General features: G+C 43.5%; 1 protein-coding gene across 4 annotated transcripts in view; it reads right to left on the bottom strand.

Annotated features, from left to right (window-relative positions):
- SLC15A2 (solute carrier family 15 member 2) overlaps positions 1 to 24,642 on the bottom strand; it is a 154,724-nt gene that overhangs the window by 21,192 nt on the left and 108,890 nt on the right. For all 4 annotated transcript variants that reach the window (XR_010919905.1, XM_067549643.1, XM_067549644.1 and 1 more), the window contains 12 exons: positions 24,070 to 24,157; positions 22,600 to 22,741; positions 20,843 to 20,935; positions 19,647 to 19,746; positions 12,742 to 12,832; positions 10,476 to 10,553; positions 6,676 to 6,758; positions 4,733 to 4,819; positions 4,107 to 4,196; positions 3,632 to 3,676; positions 2,840 to 2,872; positions 1,260 to 1,348 (listed from right to left, as the gene is read on the bottom strand). Coding sequence is in view for 3 of the 4 variants with exons in the window: in XM_067549643.1 (XP_067405744.1) it covers positions 1,260 to 1,348; positions 2,840 to 2,872; positions 3,632 to 3,676; positions 4,107 to 4,196; positions 4,733 to 4,819; positions 6,676 to 6,758; positions 10,476 to 10,553; positions 12,742 to 12,832; positions 19,647 to 19,746; positions 20,843 to 20,935; positions 22,600 to 22,741; positions 24,070 to 24,157 (1,019 nt within the window). In the remaining variant the exon portion in view is untranslated. The remainder of the gene's footprint in view (positions 1 to 1,259; positions 1,349 to 2,839; positions 2,873 to 3,631; positions 3,677 to 4,106; positions 4,197 to 4,732; positions 4,820 to 6,675; positions 6,759 to 10,475; positions 10,554 to 12,741; positions 12,833 to 19,646; positions 19,747 to 20,842; positions 20,936 to 22,599; positions 22,742 to 24,069; positions 24,158 to 24,642) is intronic.

A 24,642-nucleotide genomic window follows, 5' to 3' on the forward strand; every position in this document is an offset into this window, starting at 1 on the left:
TGGAACTCCAGATATAGAGCCAGATTTTCAAGTCTGAGCCCATCTCTCAGTTAAGCGTACCAGGATAACCAAAAACATTTGTTGACTCTTTGTGCAATAGATGAATGCTTTTTGGCCCTGATCTTGCATTGGGATTTAGCAATGCAGACTCCTGCCGCCAGTTGAAGTCCTTTTGGAACCCTGCATAGCGCAGGGTGTGTGCTAGCGGATCCCCGTGCAAGACAGGATGTTGGTTTGTCAGCACACACATATTGATGGGGGGAGGGGGTTGTGAGACTGAGTTTCATTTAGAATTACTTTTAGAGGATTCTTTTAAAATACAATATAATGCTAAGAGAGCAGGGTCTGGAGCGTAGGGCTTTCTCTGGCCCCTGCTGCTGGGCATAGCTTTCAATCTGCATGTGAATTTAAGGCTTGTGGGTGGAATGGACGGAGAACTGGCTATAATGTGGCTAGATGCCCAATCCGCTCTGCCAGTGTCAGGCCTTGGCTCACTTTGAGGGAGGTGGAGGAGCGCTGCTCCAGCACGCGCCCCAGAGGGCACCAAGTCTCTGGAAGGTAAAATGCTTCCTTGCGCTCTGAGGCATGTATGCAGGAATGTGGTCATGACACCACTCTGGAAGAGAGTGCAGCTTCTGCTTCTGTCTGTACCATGCCAGCTCTGCTCCCACAAGCCACTTGCTCTCTGAGGGCCTGATCCAAGGGCCACCGAAGTCAATGGAAGACTCCTGAGAGCAAGGGCTACCAGTGAATTGGCCAGAGGGGCCAAAGTGGGGAAAGCCTCAATCAGGCCCTAAAACAGGAGTGCAATTAGTTAGAATAGTGCAAGGGGTGCAATGAGGAGCTGTGGGATGATATTAAGAAAGGGAGCAATGAGATTGACAACTGGGGAAAATTCACTGTCAAAGAGACCTGCTGGCACATGGGACACCTGGAGAATCCCTGTTACTCGAGACATTTGCATTGGACTAGACAAAGCCCTAGTGAATGTTCAGTTGGGAGCAAACCCCTGGCATGGAGCTGGACTAGCCAACCTAATTGGTCTTTTCTCTCTGTGATGTCCATGGACTACGTGTTAGTTTGGTGATGTTGCCAAATGCAGGACAGAAGGCTAATTTAGAAGCAAGATTAGGATATGGAATGAATGGAAGCTCAAGTGTCTCATCCGCTCATCCATCTCATATAAACTTATTTTTCTGGAGGGAAAAAGGCTGTAAAGGAATCAACACTTGGCTGCATGCACCGTCCCAAATACTTACGTGAAATTAAATCCGCACATGTTGATCAGGGGGTAGAACGCAAGGTCAAAAATGGGGATGAAGATCAGAATCAGGAGTGAGTTTACGAACTGCAAGACCAAAAAATGGGAGAGATGACAATACAGTACGACTTACAGTAATTAAACCCATTCAGCACTGTCCTCCAGAAACAATTCCACTATAGGAATGACACGAACAAACACTCAAAATCGCCCTTTAAAATATAATCATACTTTGCATTTCAATAGCTTCTTAATTTTAAGGTTCACAGACATCAATATATTCATCCTCATAACACCTCTAGGACGTGAGTAAATATTATGAGCCCCATACTGCAGATGTGAGAACTGAGGCACTACATTTTTAAATAGCACAAACACATTGATAACAGAGATGGGGGAATTTCCAAAGGTTCAGAGCTCCGCTTAGGGAACCAACCCAAAAACTCAGATGTTTAATCAACAATGATTCAAAAATCTTGGGTCTTCAATATTGGGTTAAAAATTTCATGAGAACAGACTCCTTTTGTGAGATTTCCAATTCATCCTGCTTCCAATCCGCTCAGAAGTCTCACAGGAGCAGATTTTCTCCTGGGACATCTGTGTGTACGCTGTCAAATAGCAGTAGAAGTACATGGAAATGAATAACGGCTGTGGGGAACGAACATCAAGGAACAGTCAGCTTGAGTTTTGAGAGAAGACTGAAGGGAAGAGACGACTGTGAATTTCTCTGTAGCAGTTCAGCCACCCCTAGAGAGCACACAAGTGCTGTAATCAACTGTGATTACACGGCACATTCCTGAAGCCTTAAAAATGCCACCTTCCCTGCAGGAAAGGAGAGAGAATTTCTCTCTGCAGTGATGCTGAGCACAGCACAGGGACCAGGAGAAAGGAGAGGTGCTTTGTGCCTCTTCTGTGCAGGGGTTACTGGGGACTGATTCCGCCATCAGTGAATGTTGGAGCAGCTCAGAGGCCCGCCCTAAGTTGTACTCTGGCTGCAGAGACCCCGAGGAACCATTATGATGACAGAGAATATTCAGGAAAGAGAAATGCCATGATTGCATTTCACCCCCAATCCCAGCCCACGCTGACATGCCCCTGACACCCTTCCTGCATTGGAGTTCCTGGGATGGGATGGCCGAAAGATGGCTGTGCCAACTCTGCACCGGTTAGCAAACCCTCAGTGCTCCCCCATATAATGCCAGCACAACCACTTGGTCCTGCCTCAGAGCAGGGAGCTGGGCTTGATGACCTCTTGAAGTCCCTTCCAGCCCTACATTTCTATGATTCTCTGAATTCCCTCTGAAGTGCCTTATTTTTACAGGAACTCACTGTTATTCAACAGCATTCACCCTGCAGGGTAGGCAATCCCAGGACTAGGGGGAGTTTTAAGGCCAGAGGACTAAGTTTCATGAAATACATAATAAATTAAGGAATTGATCCTGCACCATTAAAATCAGTAGGAATTTTGCCCTAGTCTTTAATGGAAGCAGGACTGGGCTGTGAGTGAAGTGAATGAAACATGAATAAGAAAGACAGCACATTTACAAGGACCATGCATGGCCCTATGGGTTCTTTTACCTGCATTTGGTCTGGCTGAAAGACTAATCCTCCCTGAAATATACAGACATTCAAACTGATTAGCAAACAACACAACATAACACCATGCCTACTGATAGCAACTAAGCAAAAAGCCCACAATTTAGACTTCAGTACTGAACAGGCTCCTTGGGTGCTTTATGTTTGCTTTAGTGATTGATACTGTGTTCTCCTTGACATTTCTCTTCTGAGGAGGTGGTGTTGGAACTGACTCATTTGCAGAAGGGACTGAGAGCCCTGGATAGAGGGCAAATGACAGTGATCTTCTCTCTAAAAATGTTTTGATAACACTAGGAGCTACTGTCCCAGAGATGAACCACCCTAAACTTGGTACGGAAGGAAGAATGGGCATTTTAGAGTTCAGATTGGGATTCAAATGTTGAGTTTCCACCCTACACCTATGATGGGATGAGCCAAAACTTGGCACATAATGCTCCCAAACTTGGGGGGGGGGAGGACACGACACTGCAAAATGTGTATGTGGCAAAGTCTTAGCTACAGTGGGCCTGGGAATGGGGCCCTGTATGATAAAATCCTCACTTAGATGGCTTACACACATTTGTACTTGACTGCACACTGTTCCATTTGCAATTCACATCTTCAGAGGACATGGGTGTCTTAACAGGCCATCCATATCTTACATGTGGACACTCAAATTAATAATTAGACATGTAAATGGCCGTTTTCGTTGTGTAAATTCTGATTTGAACTCCAAAGTGTGAGCCCTGTTGTATCACTCTAATTTTATAATCCCTAATAATCTTAAGTACTTACAAAATCAGTATTCATTCTAGTAGCTTGCAGGGTCCATCTAGATCCCTAAGAACAAAACAGACCATTGTAAGTGCCCTGATGTGCTTTGTGGGATGGGAGAATAAGGGAAGAGAGGAGAAGTGAGTGCAGGAAGGTCTTTACTTCTCTTCCTCTTCTCCACTCATTTTCCCAGTACCTCTTCTGCTTGTTTTTCCCATCTCTGCTTCCCTTCTCTCTCAACCCTCTTTTTCTTCTGGTTTTAGGCATGGCACCTTCTTTCCATCCACTTCTGGCACCAGCCCCATTCTAGAAACCAAGCAGGAGACTGAAGGCCAGACAACCATGAATGGCAGGTGCTGCCTCATCAAGCCAAGCCGATAGCTAGTGGGAGGATGAGGCCTCTGATGCCCCCAGTGCAGTTACTCCAGATTTACATTGGCATGACCAAGATCAGAACCTGGCTCAATAACCATGTCTGTGATTTGTTATACTTTACCTGTTGATCAAAGAGAGCCCAGAACATTGGCAGTGGGATAAACAGGAAGAGAACTCGTGTCACCATTTTAATCTCATCAATCAGTTGCTTCTATTAAGAGAAAGAGGCAGAAAGATAAAATGGGGGTGAACGACTGACAACAATTTCATTCCCCAGTGTATGAGGGTCCCTAATTAACTCCAAGGAATTATGTGACAAGTATTTATACATGCTACTCCCACTATTTGCATTACAGAAAAGCCTAGAGTCTTCAGTCAGAATCAAGGTCCTGTTGTACAAACAGAGAGGTAAACATGGTCCAGGTCCTAAGGAGTTTACAATTTAGGAAAGCAAGTAATATACAGAGGATGCGGGGAGAGACAATCAAATATATACAGTATTTATATACCTAGGCCCTATGAGATATTCATGTACTGGAGATGCTGTGAAGTGCTCAGTGCTGAATGGCTTTTTTAGTGCTGCGTTTGTTTTACATCTTGACATTCACTAATGGACAGTCTTGTTAATTTCAGTGCAAGGGGAAATTAAGTCTACCATATTACAGCCCAGGAACCCAAGGCACCACACCATCTATGCCAGATCAGAGAAGCAGATACTCAGCCATTTCCATGCAAGTCATCACTTACGGGGTATTTTTCTGATGCCCAATCTAGCCAGTGCTCCCTCTTCGGAATTATTTTGGAGCGATTTTTCAGCCGGTTTGAAATAGCAAACTAGAGGGAAGAACAAATGAATAAGAGGGGTAACTTAAGTGTATGTCAACCAGTTAGACCATCTCCCATAATCCATCTTCCATCCCCCTATCCATATAGAATTCCTAGATCAAAACTGCCCTCAGCATTCTCAAGCCTCCAAAGTATGGTCTATGCAGCTACAGAAAAGATGCAATCTTGTTTTCTTTGTTCTGTGCCTATATGTTCCTAGGAGTCTGCTGCCTGCAGGGGCAGCTGCCTTTTTGCCAGGCAAAGCTGGTGCTGTATGTTACATAGGAGACACACGCCGTGTGCTCTCTCTCCCATGGAGACTTTCCTTGGTTTGCAGTTTCTCTAAATCAAATTGAAATGGTTGTCTGTTGTGTGTGGAAACATAACACACGACGTCACTCAATATTTCTCTGACCTCAGAATATCTACTTGCATCCTCCTCCTCCCCTCCAATCTCCCTGAATGCCCCAGGTCTGCCCTTTTCAGTACTACACATGTGGGTATTATCCCTCTTCATATCCTGCTCCCATCCATCTGGCTCTCCCATCAAACAGCTCTCTGAGGCCCTTCCTCTTTCTACATATCACTGTATTTTTTTTTTTCCTGATCTCTTTATTTTGGGACTGGTCCTGGGAAACTTTGGCATCTCCTGAGGCATGTTCATAGCTGAAGTCAGTAGGAGTTGAGGGCTTGCAGGATGGGCTCATTATGACTGATTCTCTCAGTGAAACCTCTTATGATGCTGGTATGATTAAGAGCACTATATGAAAATCAGCTATATTCTATTCTTATCTCTCAAAAGCAAATGTGACACCAGCCACCGAGACATTTCCTGCTTTCCTACAGTCGAATGAAAAAATCTTCTTATTTGAAATTCACTTAACATCACGTCATTTATTTTTCTTTTCTAAAAAGCACAGTTTGAATTGACCACTGGCAGGAAGGAGTAAATGCCTTATTATCTACAGCAACTTCACAGTCAGAATTTTCATTCCTCTGTTTTTCTGCAAGCCTGTTTGTATATTAATACTGCTGCCCCTTTCTCGAGCAGTAGTTGATTTCAGGGCCTTGCAGCTTGGTTTCCCACTGGATGACAAATGGTTATTTTCTAAGTGTGATTTGTTTATTTACACTGTATACACCAGTCCTTGAACTGAAGTGGTGACAAACCAATGGGCTGTTCCCAGGAATCAATCAACTCTGCCTCAAGGATTGACTCTAGTTAGAGTCAATTAAGATTAGATTAGATTAAGACAGACAGACAAAATGTTTGCTGTTTAAACAACTTCCCCAGAGATAAACTATATGGCAAAACTAACAATACAGTATTTCTCCAAAGACTGTACACTGCTTGCGTGCCAAGAAACAGAACTTGTAAAGCTGTGTGTTACGCTGTCCTGGAGACTCCCAGCATAACATTACTGAGCTGAATTTAGTCGGTTGATGTATTCCTGCTAGCTGCTGCACTGATCAACTTTGGGAAAATTGCTGAACAGCAAAAAGAAAAATGAAATTGGGATTCGGCCACGCTGTGACTTTTCAAAGTTTCCTCTCAGAGACTTTAAGGTCAGATTCTAACCCCCTTACTCTGCAATTCATCCCATTGACCTCAGGGGAATGACTCGTGGAATAAGGCACTATTCAGCAAGAGGAAGTGTCAAAATCAGGTGCCCAATGAGTTCCCCTTCCTCACAGCTCATCGGTGGCACCACCAGGAGCAGAACCAGGAGTTCCTGGTTCCAGGTCTCTCCAGATTACATTATAATATAAAAAAGGTACAAAACTTACCTCCGATGAAAATATGCTTTCACAGTGCTGCAACCTATGAACTGTGCATGAAAATGAAGGGAGAGAAATGAGCTCACCCCAATGCACTGGCAAACTTCCAGTAAGATGTTCCCTCGCGGTGGAGTTTTCTGGTACATTCCACTTCCAGCAACGAACACAACTGTAAAATATTAGAATCTAAATCTGAAAGCTCCCTGGGACTTCAACGGGAGCCGCACTCGCAGTGGGTTCAGAGCCAGGATTGGACCCAGTGTGTTTGTAGCATAAAATAAACACATAAGCACCCGTGCACCCCCCACCCCCACCCCCGCCGACTGTAAGTATAACGGGTCATTTACTTGTATTCAGGGACATACACTGTATATAGGGAGATTTTCCAGGGCTCAAAGGGCAGCTTGGTGCACAACCTCCATTGGAGAGCAATGAGAGCTGGGCACCTAACGCCTCTGCGAGCCTTTGAAAATAACCCCCAGTTTGCAAGGCCTGGGGCAAAATTATAAACAGTTCCGAACGAGGCAGGCCATTTGTCCAGTTTTAAACGATGGTTGGTTTGTTGCCCTTCCAGTAGTGAGCTAAAACTGGACATAGTTTTGTCCAGTATCAAATGAGGGACTTCATTTTGAAGAGCAGGCTGCTCTGCCGTCGCCAGCATGTGCATGAGAGATCACAACAGCAAGGGCGGAGCAGCCTACTCTTCAAAACGGCATCCACACACTGCATAAAATGTCACGCAGCCGGGCTAGGTATGTCTGGTATTCTGGGAATGCAAGAGTGGCCACCCTACCCAAAACCTGTGGGTTGCAATCTGAAACTGGATCTATATGTTGTACTGGTGCATCTGGCCTTTATCTGCATAACAAGCTGGGCCAAAAAAACCCAGTTATGAACATCCTAGAACTTTGGCGGGTGGAATCCAGATGCAAAGCTGCATTCTAATTTTGCATCTCAAGCCCATTTCTAGCATTATCAGTCAATCCAAGTTGTTTCTTCATAGATTCATAGATTCCAAGGCCAGCAGATCATTTAGTCTGACCTCCTGTATAACATATGCCATTGAACTTCTCCAAAATAATACCTAGAGCAGATATTTTAAAACAAAATTCCATCTTGATTTAAAAATGGCCAGTGATACAGAATCCAATTGTTCCAAGGTGTCCACTGGAGTTCACAGAGATCAGCTCCGAGTATGATGGGATGGACAATTTGAAAGCCCTTTCCCTGCCAAATCATTCTCCCCAAGCATGAGACATATGCACAGCAGAGCAGGCTTCCTAAAGTGTTTGTGTGAGATGGGGATGTTGAGGATGAGGTATCTCAAATACTAGGGTTACATTAATCACATGCACTGGCAAAATGCTGACAATTTTAATAGTGAGATGTATACAGATTTGTAAAATGAAGCACAGAAATGGCTAAAAGACTTGCCCAAGTCTGGAACTTCTGGAACAGACAGAACCCATGGAGTCTCAATTTCTAATCTCTTGCTTTAACCACTAGACACATTTAGTGCATCTTCACAGGGGGTAAGACTAGATGACTCTTGCAGTCCCTTCTAACCCTACAGCTCTATGATTCTATGATTTCCAGTTTTCCATTATAATGAGTGTATATTTATTCAGTGTTCTTACATGTTGCATCATGACCCTGGACTCTACAGCATGCTATGAATGTTATAGGAGAACCACAGTAGAAAATAGATTTATAGTCAATGTGTGCAATGGAAGTCTGCAATATTTGTAAGTCAGTTTCCCCCAGCTACTGCTACCCTGCTAGAAATACTTGTCATATATTTGTGTAGGAAACATCTTGTAGTATCTTAAACTGATAGGAACAAACCATGTGGGAAATGGGAAGCTTCTCAGAGCTGGTGATCATGCACTTTTTAAAATCAATTGCTATAACATTAATTGTTGGCTGATTATCTTTTTCTAGTGTCCTGTTCTGTCTTCTTTGGAGGCTTTCCAGGAAGATACCATGTTCATTATCTCTGGAAGAGTGAATTTCCAGGTCACTGATGTTACGGTGAAGCCAATATTTTTTGAAAACCCGCATGATGTCTTGGACTGTTAATTAAACTAACAATGTGAAAGAGAACTCACACCATGCAGTGACGAAAACCCTTGAGTGCAGCATAATAAGGGGAATGAATGGGACTTGTTCTCAACAGTAGTTAATTTTAATACTGAAACAAACAATTTGATGTTTCTATCGGTGGCTGAGGAATGGCGTAGGAAACATGGCCAGCATTTGCTATTTTATAAAGGCTTAGAGCATGAGGGTTATGTTGGCAATAAGATGGTGGGGCTAAAGTGCTAGATTTGGGAAGCTGTGTAATTACAGCTAGTGCCTGAGATTGTGGAATATGAATATACGGTGTTATCACTGTAACAGAATAATAGGCTATAACAGTAATTGTGTGGGCAATTTCAGCCAACCAAAGCAAGAGAGCTCAGAATTAAGGCAGTTGCGTTAGCCTCAGTTGAGCTCCCTGTGGGAATCTCTGGAGAATGAGTAGGTTGTGAAGTGAATGTTGGCTAAAAAGCTGAGGTGGCCCTGAGCTGTGCAGACTGTGTGAGTTTGAGGTAGAAGCACTGTGATTAGCTTCCATCCTACACATTGGGGAACCTACTGTGACAGATATGGTAATTTTGTGAAATATGTTTGGACTATCTCACAGTATTAAGTTTCTGCATCATTGTGGGCCATGGATTGTATGTAGTTCCTTCTGGGAAAGTGACCGCAGCCCCTCCAGGAACTGAGAACAGTGTGTGTGAGGGAGGGAGGGGAGAGAGATTGGCAAATTCACTCAGGTTGTAACACACCCAAAGAGGTACCTGACTCAGACTGGATTTTCCAGAGACCAACTGACAAAGAAAGGACTTTTGGATGAACAGCCTGAGTTTAAATGAACTCTGAGCTTTCTTTCTGATCCAGCAGACTGACAAGATCTTCTGTCCAAGGGGGGCCCTAATCCTTGGGAAGGATTGGAAGAACTTTGGCCTACAGAGACCCCATAGACTGATGGGCAATCTCTGGTAAGTTTAACATGCATCTAGGAACTTTTATATATATATATACACACACATACAGTTTTCTCTGAAATGCTTTCTCCTCAAGAATAAATGTGCTTGCTTAGAAAGAGCTGAATGATAACTTATAACTGCTGGTAATTCTGCAGTTCCTAGACTTCAGAGAGAAAACAAAGTATAGACACCAGCTTGTTTAGGCAGTCTGGCTTGCTGGAGATATCTCAGTGTAGGCAAGGAACTGTGCAACCTGGAAAAACCCCAGTCAGGAGGGAGAGAGATGCAGGTCTCCACCCAAGATTGGTGACTGCTGAAAAGCCAGCAGCCTAGAGTGGGTGCCCTTAATGGATCATGATGGGGATATCCAGGTGCAACTGCCCTGACCTGCGACAACTAGGACTGCAAATTATGCAGGCCCCAGAGGCCAAACTTGCTCAAGCACAAAATTGCAAACCACTGCACTGGGACATTTGCTTTGCAACCTCTTGAAGCTGAATCGTGTAAGGCCATCATAACTTGAGACATACCTCACAGCATCACCAAACAAGCATCACAACATGGCACATGTTGCAGAAAGGCCATGATGTGTCAGCCACTAATATATTTCAGGATGTTTTCTAGGGTTGCTCTGAACTCCCATCTAGGACTCAGCCAGGCCCATCCTATAAAAGTGACAACAGATGCAAGGCAACTGAAGGAGACTTGGATTGTCCTACCACTGGGGTTCTGTGCTGTGTTCAACACTTCATCTGTTCTCCTTCAGGGGCGGTGGATCAGGAGGCGAGGGTGGACAGCAACACTCTACATTTCTTGAATGGCACATTCTAAGCATTGTGATTTTTTCCACTTACCAAGGGCTATAACCATGAGTGCTGCTGGGACACCAAAAGCCAAGGCATAGCAATCTCCTCCAAAACATTTCACATCCCCTAAAAACAATATAATAAAAACATCTCATTTCACCATGCTTACATTCAAACCATCCTCCCCACCCTGACTCCTCCCCTGCATCTTCTGCCAAATTAGTCACCTCTCTCAGCTCTCCACTTTTGCAATGGGTTTTCTCATTGTGCACTGAGCCCACTTAAAACAAGCACCCTGGTGCTCTTCTGATGGTGGCAGTTTGGAAGTAGAGCTGGCATGGCAGCCTCTTCCAACTACAACTGGAACAGGGGCCGTTCATAACCACAGTACTGTGATGAGCAGTAACAGACACTGCATGGGGCACAGGGTGTTACCATTTACAGGAGTGAGTAACAGCAGAATAAGCGGAAGCAGTGGAGGGGCCCCTGAATAGATACCAAAAAAAAAAGCCCTACCTAAAAGAAACAGATTATTTTAAATTTATTTTAATAGGCCTGGGTAGTCAGTACAGTGGTTCCCCACCATTTGGGGGCCTCTAATTTCACTTCCACCACTGTAATCAGGAGTAGCTGGGGAGAAGCCATTGGTGTTACACCAGGATAAGTGAGATCACAGAATCAGACCCTAAGACTTCAGCTGTATGAACCAACACCCTCTGTATCCTATTGACTTGTGTCCCGCCTACCTCCAAGGGAAGTAACCTGTTCCAAATCCCAGTCTTGTGATAACTGATAATGAAAGTAGCATTGTGATAATGTGGATTGGAGCAGTTCAAACTTCAGTGCAGTGTGGGAACATAGCACATGGTTGCACCGTGACCCAGTACAGCTTCATTGCTGTGGCTGCCTGGAGAGCCAGTAGTATGGTCTGCATACCAGTGGTTAGAAACTACTGCATTCGTACACTGAGCAGTAGCAAATAAATGTGGTTAAAAAAAGCCCATGTAGCTAAAGCAAAACAGGAAACCATTCAGTGAAACCTCTGGTCATAGTAGAGTATTTGTGTGTGTGTCAGTCATTTATCTGGCCACTTTCCAAAGAACTACCTGAAATCCAATAAACCATATAGTGAAACCGTACGTGTACATTTGACTTGTGACCTATAGCACAAGCAGAAAGTGTTGGATTTTGCCGTCTAAATCCACGTGCTCCATATGAAAGCTTCCCAGTTTCAAAGGAATTGCTTTTCTCTTTCCTTCAGGAATCGCAGAAAATAATTTTAAAACTTAAACCTTCCTTCCCACTCTCATCCTCCAGCTTAGTGGCTTGCTGTTGTACTGCATTCACATAAAGTCAAAGTTTTAAGGGAACTGAATTTTCATCCACCACAGAACAAATTTAGCAATACCCTTTTAGGACCAAATTGTTGACATGGTAAAGAGAGAGAGAGAGAGACGTAGTTTGTCTTTTGCTGTGTGCTTTGGCACAAATATAGCAGACAGGAAACAAACAGGATTTTAAAATAATCACTCGGAGTCAGAATAAAGAAAACCTTCTGGAGGACATCAGAAAAAATGAGCTATTGAATGTGTCAGAGGTACCTCGATTTATGGGACACTGCCCTCTTCTCTGTATGTCTCGGTATTTATAGAGTGCCAATCACTGAGGTGTCCAGGCACTGAAATACAATAAAGTAAGAGCGCCAAAAATGGGTTCTGCACACAATGGGTGGAACGCAAAATAGGCCTTAAGTGGGGCGTAGGCCATGTGTTGGTCCTCGAGACAAGCTGCTGTAGGCCATGATCCTGTAACCTGATCCACACAGTTTAACCCTTATGCCTGTCTGGAGTCACACTGAAGTGACTGGGGCTCTGCATGAGAGCAGGTGTCAGTTTGCAGAATCGGAGCCCTTAAGCAGCACTGCATTAAAGCCTACAAGGAACAGGGTCAGATCAGTCATTATCAATATGTTACCTATGGGCTGCAGAATATCCAGGGGAACAATCCCACATTGGCTGGGAGATGGACTAGATGACCTGATGGGTCTTCTCCATCTCTAGTTTTTTATTGTATGACTAAGGCTGGCTTTAAAGAAAATAAATACAGCTTGTAACGTGGTATGTCTGGCTCATTTGCTAATTTCCATAAATCTGTTATGCAGCTACAGGAGGATTAACAAGGCATAAATGCAACGCACTGGTCACTCAGACGATAATGCAATCTCTGACATTCAGTCATCATAAGAACTGAACTATCCATAGCAGAACAGTCACAGTGCAGCTAATTTAGTGGTTCATTCTCAGGGAGCACTGACCTCTCAATACAGGAGTAACGAATGTGGAGATCAAACTTCCTGCATTAATAGCTAGATAGAAGACGGAGAAGAATTTGCTCCTTTCTTTGGCCTAAAACAAGACAAGGCAATATCAATATCACGGACAGAGCACAGCATTGGATTTTGAAATGGAACACTATCAATTCTCTTGTTAGGAAGGCTGGGTTAATATCGACACATGGTGCGTAAAATGCAAGCTAAAAGCAGGCAAACCAGCTTGCATTTAGATGATGGCAAAGGCTCACACAAATCAGTTCATGTTACTGAAAAGCACTTCGGGTTTCATGGCAATTTGTAGGAAAAGCTGCTGCTCTGTGTCTGTCAGGAAGTTGGAGGGGGAAAGTGTTTATTTATTCGGAACAAGTAGCTTGATTCAGATTCACTGTCACCTAATTCAATCCAATTTGGCAGCACTTGACAGCTCGTCATTTGTTCCCACGTCCTGGCTTTTTTTCCCCCCTAAACAGAAACAGAAACCTATGCATTTTGAGGAGCTTGTAATGACAGAACAGATGAGAGAGAGTCTGTGAGAGAGAGACTGACCTGCTAGAGAGTCTGGGAGGAGAAGCTAAGAATTACAAAACTGAGTGTTGTGATGATTTAACCAGCCCCAAACAAATAGGATCCATTCTGCAAAGTAAATCTGGTGGGGCAATTATGCAGGTTCAGTGAAATTGCTGCGAGGAAGAAAGGGGCTAGGGATAGGTCCCCTGGTGAGAGTCAACACTGCAATATTTGGCTATAATAAACATAGTAAATAAACATAGTAAAGTTAATAAACGTAGTAAAAAGGACTATCAAATCATTCTTCTTTCCATTCACTTAGGGCAACACACCCTCTGGGTGACCCATGCTTTAGCAATGGTAAGGATCAAGTATTTACATGCTGATTTTGAACCACTTAGTAGGGGAAACCTCAGAGTGGTCCCTCCTCACATTTGTTAGCCATGCTCGCTTTTGCCATACATCCAATGGAACACACAGAGCCTATAGTGCTGGGGTCAGCCCACGGAAGTTAAATTAGCCCTGTGTGTAGAGCTCTCCTTCCCCCCTTGCCTCTCATTTTACCCACACCACATACTAGTGAGACAGACAGGATTTCCCCTCTCTCTCATGCCCCTCCCCTCCTCAGACAGAGCCATACGCACACTTGAAAGGCAGGCATTTCTGCCTCTATAACAGTCAAACCATGAATCACAGTGGAAAGCACACTAAGGTTTTGACAGTTCATGCTGGGCCCAGTCAAGATGCTGAGTGCCTCCTTCTGAGATGCTGAACACCTCCCTTTACACTCAGGGTCGAATCCCGTCATATACAAGAGTTCTGTAGATGCTTCAAGTTGGCTCATAGCATGGATCAAAATCTCTTCTAGCTGTTAATCAAAAAGTGGTACTGGACCCCTCTGCATTTTTCACCATGTAGCTGGAAAGACATCTGGGCACAGGAGTTGGTGGAATTACCTTGTAAAAGCTGACATTTTTCTTCAAAGTCATCCCAAATGAAGTTGTTGTATGTGTGTGCGACCAGCTCTCTTCAATACACAACAGAGGATGAGGATGTGCACAGAGGGGGACATTTTCTAGTGTGTCTGTCTTTGGGCTTTCAGTGGGATCTATGTCACTTAGACACTTTGGAAAAGTCAGCTAGAGGCCAGGATTTCCAGAAAGGCACAATTTGAACTAACTTGTCAATGCAAGGCACTAACATTTTCCTTTATGAGAAATGCTCCTAAACTGAAGTGTCTAGAAGGCTTCCCCCCAACCCCCCCAGTCACAGCAATGTGATCTACAAAGCACATCTACAAAGGATGGAATGTACATATGGAACTAGGCTGTACAAGGAAAGGATGGATGGCCTTGTGATTCAGCATTAGAGTGGGGCGAGGCAGATCTAGCTGGCTGAGCCAGAGACTACCTGTATGACCTGCTGCAAGTCCCTGGGGGTTTGATTCTCCACTGTGCACTCAGTCCTAGATCCCCAAAAGTATTTAGGTGCTTGACTACCATGGGAGTTATGCACCTAAATATATTTAAAGATCTGGGCCTGAGTTCCTGACAGACAGATGTTTGCAGCCCCTTGATTATCACCTACCTGGCCCCAATGTAACAAAACTAAAGGAGAACAGCTTTAACTCAAGCCATTGGAGATAGTCCCTCAGGAACCTCTGCCAATGGAGAATGAGCTGTAGTGTAGCCTTGCTTTGCCTCACCCTTTCTCTGCCTTGAACATCCCACCCCCATCCTTGCCTCTGAGATGCCAACACACAGAAGCATGCATGAGAGCGTGAAATGTGGAGAACCTTAGACTTTGGAGACAAACTCTTAGTGAAGGAAGTTTAGAATCCCCGGCTGCATCAAAACTCCCTGAGACTGATGCCAAATGGTTTACCCTTGGTCCCTGGGATTCCTCGAGGGGAAATCATGCTCCCTGGCGGTCCCCAGATGCAGCAAAAAATTGCTGTGGTTCTGCTGTAGGAGGTGAGGACAGAACAAGACTGGGGAGCTCACACAGGGGGTTCCTTACACACTCATGCAAAGTGGGTGCTTGGGAGACACAGCAGGAAGGGACACAGGGAACAGTCAGGATGGGACCAGGGGATCTGGTGCTACGTGGCTTCACCAAACATGGTTACCCCCAGAGGAGTTATGGATGCAGGGGGTGCACAAGGGGGGCAAGCAGGGGCACGGGACCCCCAATAATCATCTTCGCCACTGCCCCAACTTTCTGCCCTGCCCCAAGATTCCCTCCCCTGAGCCCATCCTCCCTGTTTTCTGCCAGGGTGGGAGTTGGGCTGAGCACGGTTGAAGGGCCGTGCCTGGAAAAGGCACTGTAGTTAGTACTCTCGCTCCCACTAGATGGGGCCCGGAGCAGGGAAGCCAGGCTGGCAGCACAGTGCCAGAGGGGGTGTGGGGAAGCCTGCTGAGTCCTGTGCCTTCCTTGCCTGCAGCCTCCAGTAGGTGTTTGGAGCCTGCCTGGGATGCGCAGAAGGGAACTTGGGACAATAGGCGGGTGGAGGCAGAGGGGCCCCGGAGTGCTGTGGTGGGGCGGTGTTTAAAGTGCCCCCCCAAAAAGTAGTCCCATTTAAATCCCTGCATGGATGCTGCTGCAGTCTGTGCGGGGAAAGGTTCTTTGCTCTCTGGCTGCTGCAGTGATGTGAAGACAGTGAAGAGCCCAACAGCTAGGCCTGTGCACTGATCTGGATTTGGCCCCTACAGAAGGTTTAGGCCTTGTCAGCACCAGAGAATCTAGTCTGTGTGGTATTAGTGAATGGGCTATCTAGGATAAAAGACTGATGGACCTTTATTCAGATAATAATCGTCTGTGTAGCTCACTTCTTTGCTTAATGGTTAACAGTGCCAGGGCTTATTAAGTCCATATCTCTATTTTTATCTCTAGCTATCTATTTCCGTTAGCTACTAATCTTCAGTGACAATTTATAGTTAAAAGATTCCATTTTTCTAGCCACCCTATCCTTGTGAGGCATTATTTGTAGTTATAAGGGGCTGAGTAGCCTTGCACTGTTCCACCCCAATAGCATGAGAACTTATACAACAGGATAAAGATGGGGTGGAAGATCACTACTCTGCCCACTTCGGTTCTGTCTACATTCTCATACCACAACTCTAACCCTTGGTGTGTGAGTGACTCTGCATTTTTATTAGCTTAGCAGGGCTCAAATCCATGATCTTTGACATCATAAAACTGCTGAGCCAGAGAGCTATCTGGATGAGAGAGTTTTAGTCTGGTCTCCTCTTTCCCTTCCCAGTATGCAAAGGGTAGCTTGAAAGGAACAACCACAGAAAACTCACTTGGGCCCTACTTGTTTGGAACACAGAATATCCCATTTAATAAACTGGTACCTCAGGTAAATGAAGAGCCATTCAGTTTAGGCTTTGTAAAGAGGAGCTAAGAGCAATTTTAATAAACACAAATAAAACTCACTTCATTTTGGGCTGGTTTCTGAGAGAGAACTTCTGTGAATTTAGTAAGGCACTTTGAGATCCTTGGATATTAATGAAAGGGGGTGGAATTGTGTCTTTAGATACTACAGGGTGGAATCAAATAGACTAGCAGGGAAAATATCTTAATGGTACAACCTGTTTGATCGTGCAACCATCTCCCAAAAGAAGTGTGAAAGCCCATTTGCTTGAGTTATTTAAAATTAGACTGAACAAAGCTCAAGGAAATGTATATAACAGGATATAAACCTACACTGGCAGGCAGATGAACAAAATGGCCTAATAGTCTTTCCATGTGTAAATTTAACTATATATAATTTCTACTAGATTAGCAAAAAGATTAACATTAATACTTATAATTTATATAGCACAGAGGTTGAAGTGCCTTACAAGTACCTGCAATTTAAATCCTCACAAAACCCTTGTAAACACTTAACAGATAGATAAACTGAGGCACAGAGAGGTTCAGTATCTTGCCCAAAGTCACATTTGTATCTGAATCAGGAGTAGAACGCAGGAGTCCTGTCTCCCAATTCTTTGCTCTAACCACCAGATAGGAATTGTGCTTCTTGCACATGATATTGCATACAGATTGTTTTTTGTAATAACATGATTATTATTTGTAAAGAATTCTAATCACCTCATTTCACACATTTACAAGATTTCAACATCAAAAATGAACTGAATGCCAGAAATGTGAACATAAATAATGACCTAGCAATTTTTAAATTGTACTCATTAGAAAAAGATATCCCTCCTTGCTTTCTTAATCTTTGCAGCAGACGTACATTCATATCATGATTTGGATTACTAATTCTGAAAAAGGTATCATTCATGATAATCCTGATTTCCCTAGCAACAGGAAAATAAAGAAACAAAGAGAAATGGATTTCAGTATTATACAAAGCATAGCACATTGTTTGAAACAGCTTTGGTCCTTAATTAATATGCATAGAAGCTTTTGCATTTACACAAAATCTTGCCAATATGATTTTGTTCAGCCATATTTAGCCCGGACAACCAATTCTATATACAAAGATGCTTGGAAAGGAAATTTCCTGAAATTAAGTCTTTTTTTTTTTGTTTTTTGTTTTTGTTTTATCTTACCTGCCACTCTGAACCACTGGCCTCTATCACTGTTCATGGAAGCACTGCCCAAAACATGGCAGGTCCAAGGGCAATTATATTTATAAAGTGCTTTGAAGAAAGCAAGTGTTTGGTATTAAGCAGTAAATTCAGGCTCCCTATAAACCTCTGACACTCTATTGACATCAGTGCAGTTGTGCCCATGTACAGTAGAACATAATTTGTCACTAGATAAGAAACTTTTCAATGTCTCCAAGAGGTAATTAAAGGAAGGTTACTTATCAGAGTTTACTGACGTACTTTGGCTACATGGTCTCCGCAGGTACTCACTTGGATAAGTAGGGATCTGCAGAGGCAGTGTTATGTTTGTAAAAATATTACTATCTCAATATGTAAAATTGAGAAACTAAAATCAGTGATCCTAACATATTTGCTGAAGGTCACAGGAGTCAGTACAGCTGAATGGGAACCAGATTTTTCATTTTGCAGAGAATTTCATTATTTTAAGATTTCTTCCATTCCAAAAGAGAAAGAAAACAATTAAAAAAAAAATCTAATTTTGTCCACAAAATGGAATTCTGGGGATAAAATATCAAAACATTTCATTCCAATAAAATCAGAAAGTTTTATTCCTATTTTGACTTTTTAAATTTTATATTCTATTATATAATATAAAACTTTTTAAAAAATGAAACACAAGGTAGCTTCAAAACAGAAAATCAGAATGTTCCATTTTGAAAAAGGTCAAAACGGAATGTGAAAGTGTCAATTCTGTAAAACTGACACAAAAAGCATTTCATTGCAGGTCAATCTGATGTTAATCTTTGTTTGTCTGAACTGCTTTCGTGCCTCGTGGGAGTTGTCGTTTGGGTGCATCATGCCCATCTTCTCCTCTATGTACTGGGCTCCCTGCCTGGACTACATATCCCATCATGAATTGGTCTCCCCTCTGGCTGAGCCATTCTGGTGAATCATGACTAGGATGCATCATGGGAGGTGTAGTCTGGCGAGAGAACCTGGGGAGAATGGGGGCATGAAACATCTGGATTACAGCACTACAGTAGTTCAGGTAAAATTAAACATTGTGCTATTTCCAAATTGAAACTTTTCAGAACTTTCTATTCTGTCAAAAATTTAGATATTTTGTCTTTTTATCCTGATTTGGTGCTAAAACAAATGTCGACCTATTGGAATTACCACAGGATAGAAATTCTGATTTTCAATCAGCTCCAATAAGCGAGGAAGCAACTGGTTGGATGGAAGACTTCAATGAACACCTAAGATCTTCAGTCAGTGGTGTTGGTGATGTGGTAGGTAGCACTCTCTTTTCTGAACCAATGGTGCTACACAGCACAAAGCCAGTGAAAGTGCTGCCTCTTGGATAAGATATAAAACTGAGGTGCTCACCACTAGTGATCATTAAAGAGGCAATTTTACACATGTAGAGGTGACAATCTTGGTGTCTTCCAACTCGGGGAATAATCTGCCTACCTAATTCTCCCCTGTGCCCCAGTTCTAATCAAATATGATATTTTTCTTCACTTACTGCCCCAAATTGTTATTTTGTGCTGCTATGCGTTAGTAACATAGTTACTGAGTTGGCTCAGAGGCAGCTGCATTTCAGTGGTGACTGAAACCTTACCTCTCTCAAAGCTGTTGTGAGAGACCATTAATTAATATTTGGGAAATGCTTTGAGATTCAAAATGAAACTGTGAAGTACTATCGTCACATACCAAGGCAGAGCATGCTTTCATTTGATTGTATTTTGATCACATGTGGTACACCTCCCCATAAATTAATACACCAGATACTGCATAGTTTAGAAAATAAAATCTTACATGTTCTTCTTCAAACTGGTCCCCACCAAATGCTGCCACACAGGGTTTGATACCTCCTGTTCCAAGGGCAATCAAAGCCAGGCCAAGCATAGACAGAACCCTTCAAACAGGGATGAAAACTTCAGCACCACAGAACCAGCAGACACTCTTGCTACATCTCAGACTACATTCCTCTGGTGTCAATTATTACATGCACATGAGTGAAGAGCAAGCGGAGATGGGTTATAACAGGAACAAAAGAATCACCATCCCCTTCCCAAACCATTGATCAAAACATAAACCATTGTTTTTGGAGTGTTGGATAAATTCAGTTAACTTTGTCATTTTCGTACATTTCTGAGTATCAACCAGGCACGAAGGTTGAAGTATGGAGATGTATGAGAAAATCTGTTTCTGGCCTGCAGGAAGTACCAGAGGTCACAAGAGAGGGGAAACCTTTTCTAATAAGATTTCCAGCCCAGTTTTGCAGACAAAAAAAAAGATTTGGATCAGAATCACTTTTGGGTGCTCCCTGAACCCAAACTCCTAATCTAATGAGATCCATCCACTGTTAACTACAATCACACAAATGTGGCCTCCCAATATGGTTCCCAAATATCATGAAAATATACGGGGTTGGACAGGCCCAGGGAACTTCGGAAGCTGTCTAGTAAATTTGATGTTTTGCCTGGGTGTGCACATTTCCTGAATTGTGCCAGGCTACACAAAAATACTTGCAGTTTATCAGACATGCAAAGAAGACAGTACTGCACTGGATGGGTGGGGGAGGGGAGGGGGGGGGAGACGGGAGACTGATCGAAGCTGTGGAGGGAAAGAATGGAGGTGCTCTGAAGAACAGACTGGTCACTTGTGTCCTGCCCATCTGTTTTGGAAATGTGCTCTAACGTGATTTCATGCTTCACTGACAGACACACAAAGTTGTTTGCACTTTCCCTAAACTTCACCCACATCATTCTGCCAGAATTTTTCTTAGCAGGTCTCCAGACAGGCCATTATTTCTAGCACAAGTTACTTGCTTGGTTTATGCTTATGAAGCCGCATAAATTGCAGAATGTATATGAATAAAAGCATCTTGTGCCAAACCCAAAGGCTGATGGCCTGACAAAGGAAAGCACTATTGGGGATGTCTATATGGGCACTGTATAAATGAATAACCATAATAATGTATCAAAACACCAGTTCCAAGACTTACTTACACATGAACAACGTAGTTTCCAACTGTTGGTATCGTACCAACAGACTTTATTACGTGGCCAATCACATAAACAATGGAGAGGTAAATGATCGTCCTGAGAAGAAAGAAAATAGTAGCAGCTGAATACTGTCAGGTGATTTACGACTTGAAAACAGAATGCATGTCTGCACTTCCTGATACAGTGGGGTTGGTTGGCATTTGCACTGGTAACTAGCTATTCTCTAGTGCTGGCATCTTCCAGGCCTGTAACTCCTGTTTCAGCCCTGAAAGTCTCATAGGAAAGAGACAGGCTAATGGGTTCAAATGGAGGGGTTAGAATTAACAGTGAGGGACAGACATTGCTTTGTACACACACAGATCTCCAGGTGGAATTAACTAACCATATTCCAGTTTAAAATGCCATTTTAGGTGGTTATCCAGGTCACGCTGAGTTTCAAGACTATCTACTTGATTAATACTCAGGTATTTGCCAGCCTGCCAGCTAAAAAAATGCTTACTTTGAAGGGTGTATATGTAGATTGTACCTCCATATGCTCTAAAGAGTTACAATGTATCCCTGCGTCAGCCAGATATTTTCAAGACCAGCATTGACAGATGTAGCGGTTAGGATAAAATAGCGTGACGGAAGCATTCTGATGATCTAACAGGCAGCTGAAGCTCTAGAAGACACCTTGTGACCTAGTGGTCACAGCAGAAACTTGGGAACCAGAGCAGCCCTGAATGAGTTCAAATCCTGACTGATTCAGCTAATTCACAGGAATGTAAGAATTGCCAGATGGGATCAGACTTTATCTAGTCCACTTCCTGTCTTCCTGTATCAGTGGTTGGTATCAGCTATTTCAGAGGAAGAAACCCTGCAATAGGCAGCTGGGGCACTACTGTGCCCAAGGAAAGTTTCCTTTCCACTCCTAATACTTAAGAGGTCAGGTTTATACCCTTCAGCTCACCGACACCCTTGTATATCAGTGAACTCAGCTGTTAAACTTAGTAATCAAACTGCAAAAAGAAACCCTCCAGTGTTATTTTATTTATTTGAATGGACAAGGGAGTTCTGGAAGCTGGATTTAAGGATAAAGGAAGAGGATGTTGGCGGTCTATTGGGAACATGCTAGCAGGAAAAAGGATCCAAACTGGTTTTCTCTTGTTCAGACCCTTGTCTCTAGGACAGCATGAAACTGGAAGTACATGCTCATCTCCGGAAAGAAGGACATCTTCATGTTGTTTTGAAAAGGCAATACGGTCTAGACATCGGAACACAAGACTGGGAAGCGGGATTCCTAGATCCTTATCTCCATCTGTACCACTTGGGCAAGTCATGTGTTAATCTCACTATACCTCAGATTCCTCATCTGTAAACTGATGATGATAATGTTTATCTTCCTCAGAGGGAACTTATGGGGTTTAATTTATTAATTGTTCATTTATGGATTCTCAGATGGAGAGAAACGCAGAGCATTATTAGAAGCAGTGCTTCAGTATCTGCTTGCGCTCTCTCTCTGGTATTATACCATGCCTACCATCAGGCTATATGCATACCTTGAGCCTCAGGGGAGATCTTGGAATCCTGTGTCTCATCATTACTGTATTGTGCCATCATAACACACACATCAGCATTCCCCACATGCATGTGCTGAAACACTTTTTTTTATGGAAGTCCTGAGAATGATAGGCTTCAGCAAGCATATCAGCTGTTCTCTCATTATTGGGGGAAAAAGCTGGAGGTTAGTATGTTTGAACTAAAGAGATTTCCTTCCTTACTTGAATTTTCCCAGCCAAGTGTCAGCTATGAGAGCTCCAATGACAGGTGTGAAGTAACACAGGCTTGAAAAGGCATGGTACACAGTGGTGGATAGGTTCTCATCCCAATGGAGAAAATTGAGAAAATACAAAGTCAGCACAGCTTAAAAAAAAGGAAACAAACAAAACAGGTCAGATAATCCATACACGACAAGGCAGATGAAAAAAAGTGTCTTAAATCACTGTGACTAAGATAAACTGAATTGTTTGTATAAGACTGTGATGCACACAATGTCATGGAAAGAAATAAAAAACTTGGAGTCGCCTTTGTGACTTTTATTTCCCCTCCTGTCTTGTGGTCAGGGTTTACACTTCTGCTTACCGTTTTCATACTACAGTAATGGGGCCTCTGGCTAGGATCAAACCCAAGACCTCCGTATTTCAAATCATGAATCCCTTCTATACAAGCTAAAGGACCATATCATCAGCTTGGACACAGAAGCAGACTTATAAACACCTTTACATAATCCAGCTTCTAGAGGGGCACAAAGACCCACATTCTGCTAGCGTGTACTACCCTCCACCTGTGGACACTTGCCCTGAGCATCAGTGGTCCATAGCAGTTCCATATTTACATGTGGATAGTGAGGTGAATATAATGGGTCTGTTTACTTTTTTCAATTTCAGAGGCTGATCCTAAGTTCAGCTGGGGCTTTGTCTTATACACGGACGGTAGGATCTGGCTGGCTGTCATCTGAAAGTATTCAGGAAGGGTCAGTTTGGATCAGGTTAAGACTAGGACTCATTTTGATACTGTATCAAGGATTAAGATTTGGATTAGAATTCATTGTTGTCCACAAATCTGCAAATGATTGGTCCCAAATGGCAAAGCCGTTCTGAAATCAGCTGATATTGAATGGTGGAAACCTAGCAAGATCAAGTGAATTCCTGAGACTGCAACCTCCTGGGGAGAATCTGGCTATGTCAGATAGAAGCCCTCTTCCCAATTTGAAATCTGACCTGAAACCAAACCTGTAGGTGCAAATTTGGATCTGTGGTTTCAAATATGATGCTACCACCCCTAAAATTGGAAGTGGCTCAGATGAACTGTTCTGATTGCAGGTGCCCCTCTACTTGCATGTGTATTGATGTCCAGAGTACATAAAGACCATATTTTTCAGCCAGCCTGATCCTAGCATCTGACTTTGCACAAGCAAGTTTGTGTAAGCATGTCCTTGCCCACATAGTTTACCACATTGCTTGTGTAAATGCGGTAAATGCACGCATAAAACAGTGTCCATGGACAAAATTAGAACCCATTGGAAAACCTGGTCCAGGATGCACATCAGGTTTAAATTAGATCAACTGATACTTTGAAGAACTCCCACTGAGTCAATATGCAGCATAACAGTGGGTGAATATGTGAAGACGACAGACCATAGTGAGTGGGGCTCTGTCAAGGAAAGTAGAGTTAGTAGATACGCCATGTACCTTTCATGCCATAGTAGGAGAAGCGCTCACAGAACTCGTTCACCACAATGAAGGCAATGCTGAGCGGGTAGTTGGTGCCACATATTTTCTATGGGAAACAAAGAGGAATATGCTGGCTTTGTGAAAAGCATTGGTCCCAACAACATCTTCCCCTAGTCTATGTGCAGTTGATGTCAGAGATGGGTCCAATCCAAAACCCCACAGCCACACACCCTCAAATTCCAAGGAGTTCAAATTCCACATCCCTGTCTTGCAGCTCTGGTACACTGGTTAAAGTCAGGCACCGAGGATGGGGTGCTTCCTGCCCACCACGGCTACTGCGGCAGTCAAGACTCTCTTGGGTGGGTCGCCTGTCCCTCCCCCAGGCAGCCACTGAGGCCTCGACTTCCTTCAGCTTTACATTTGCTCCCTCACTCCCATGGCTACTCCTCCACCAATGGGCAGGAACCAGGATTCATCTGCTCAATATCCCCCTTTCAGTGGGTCCCTTCCTCTCCCCTCAGGTTACTGCTCCTTCAGCTGAGGCCTTCTGAGCAGGTCACCCACCCTCCCTCCCCCCCAGTGCTGCTTCTT

The sequence above is a fragment of the Emydura macquarii genome, unplaced genomic scaffold (genome assembly GCF_026122565.2).
Source record: "Emydura macquarii macquarii isolate MOO-44397 ecotype Brisbane River unplaced genomic scaffold, CSIRO-AGI_Emac_v2 contig_1253, whole genome shotgun sequence".
Classification (NCBI taxonomy): Eukaryota; Metazoa; Chordata; order Testudines; family Chelidae; genus Emydura; species Emydura macquarii.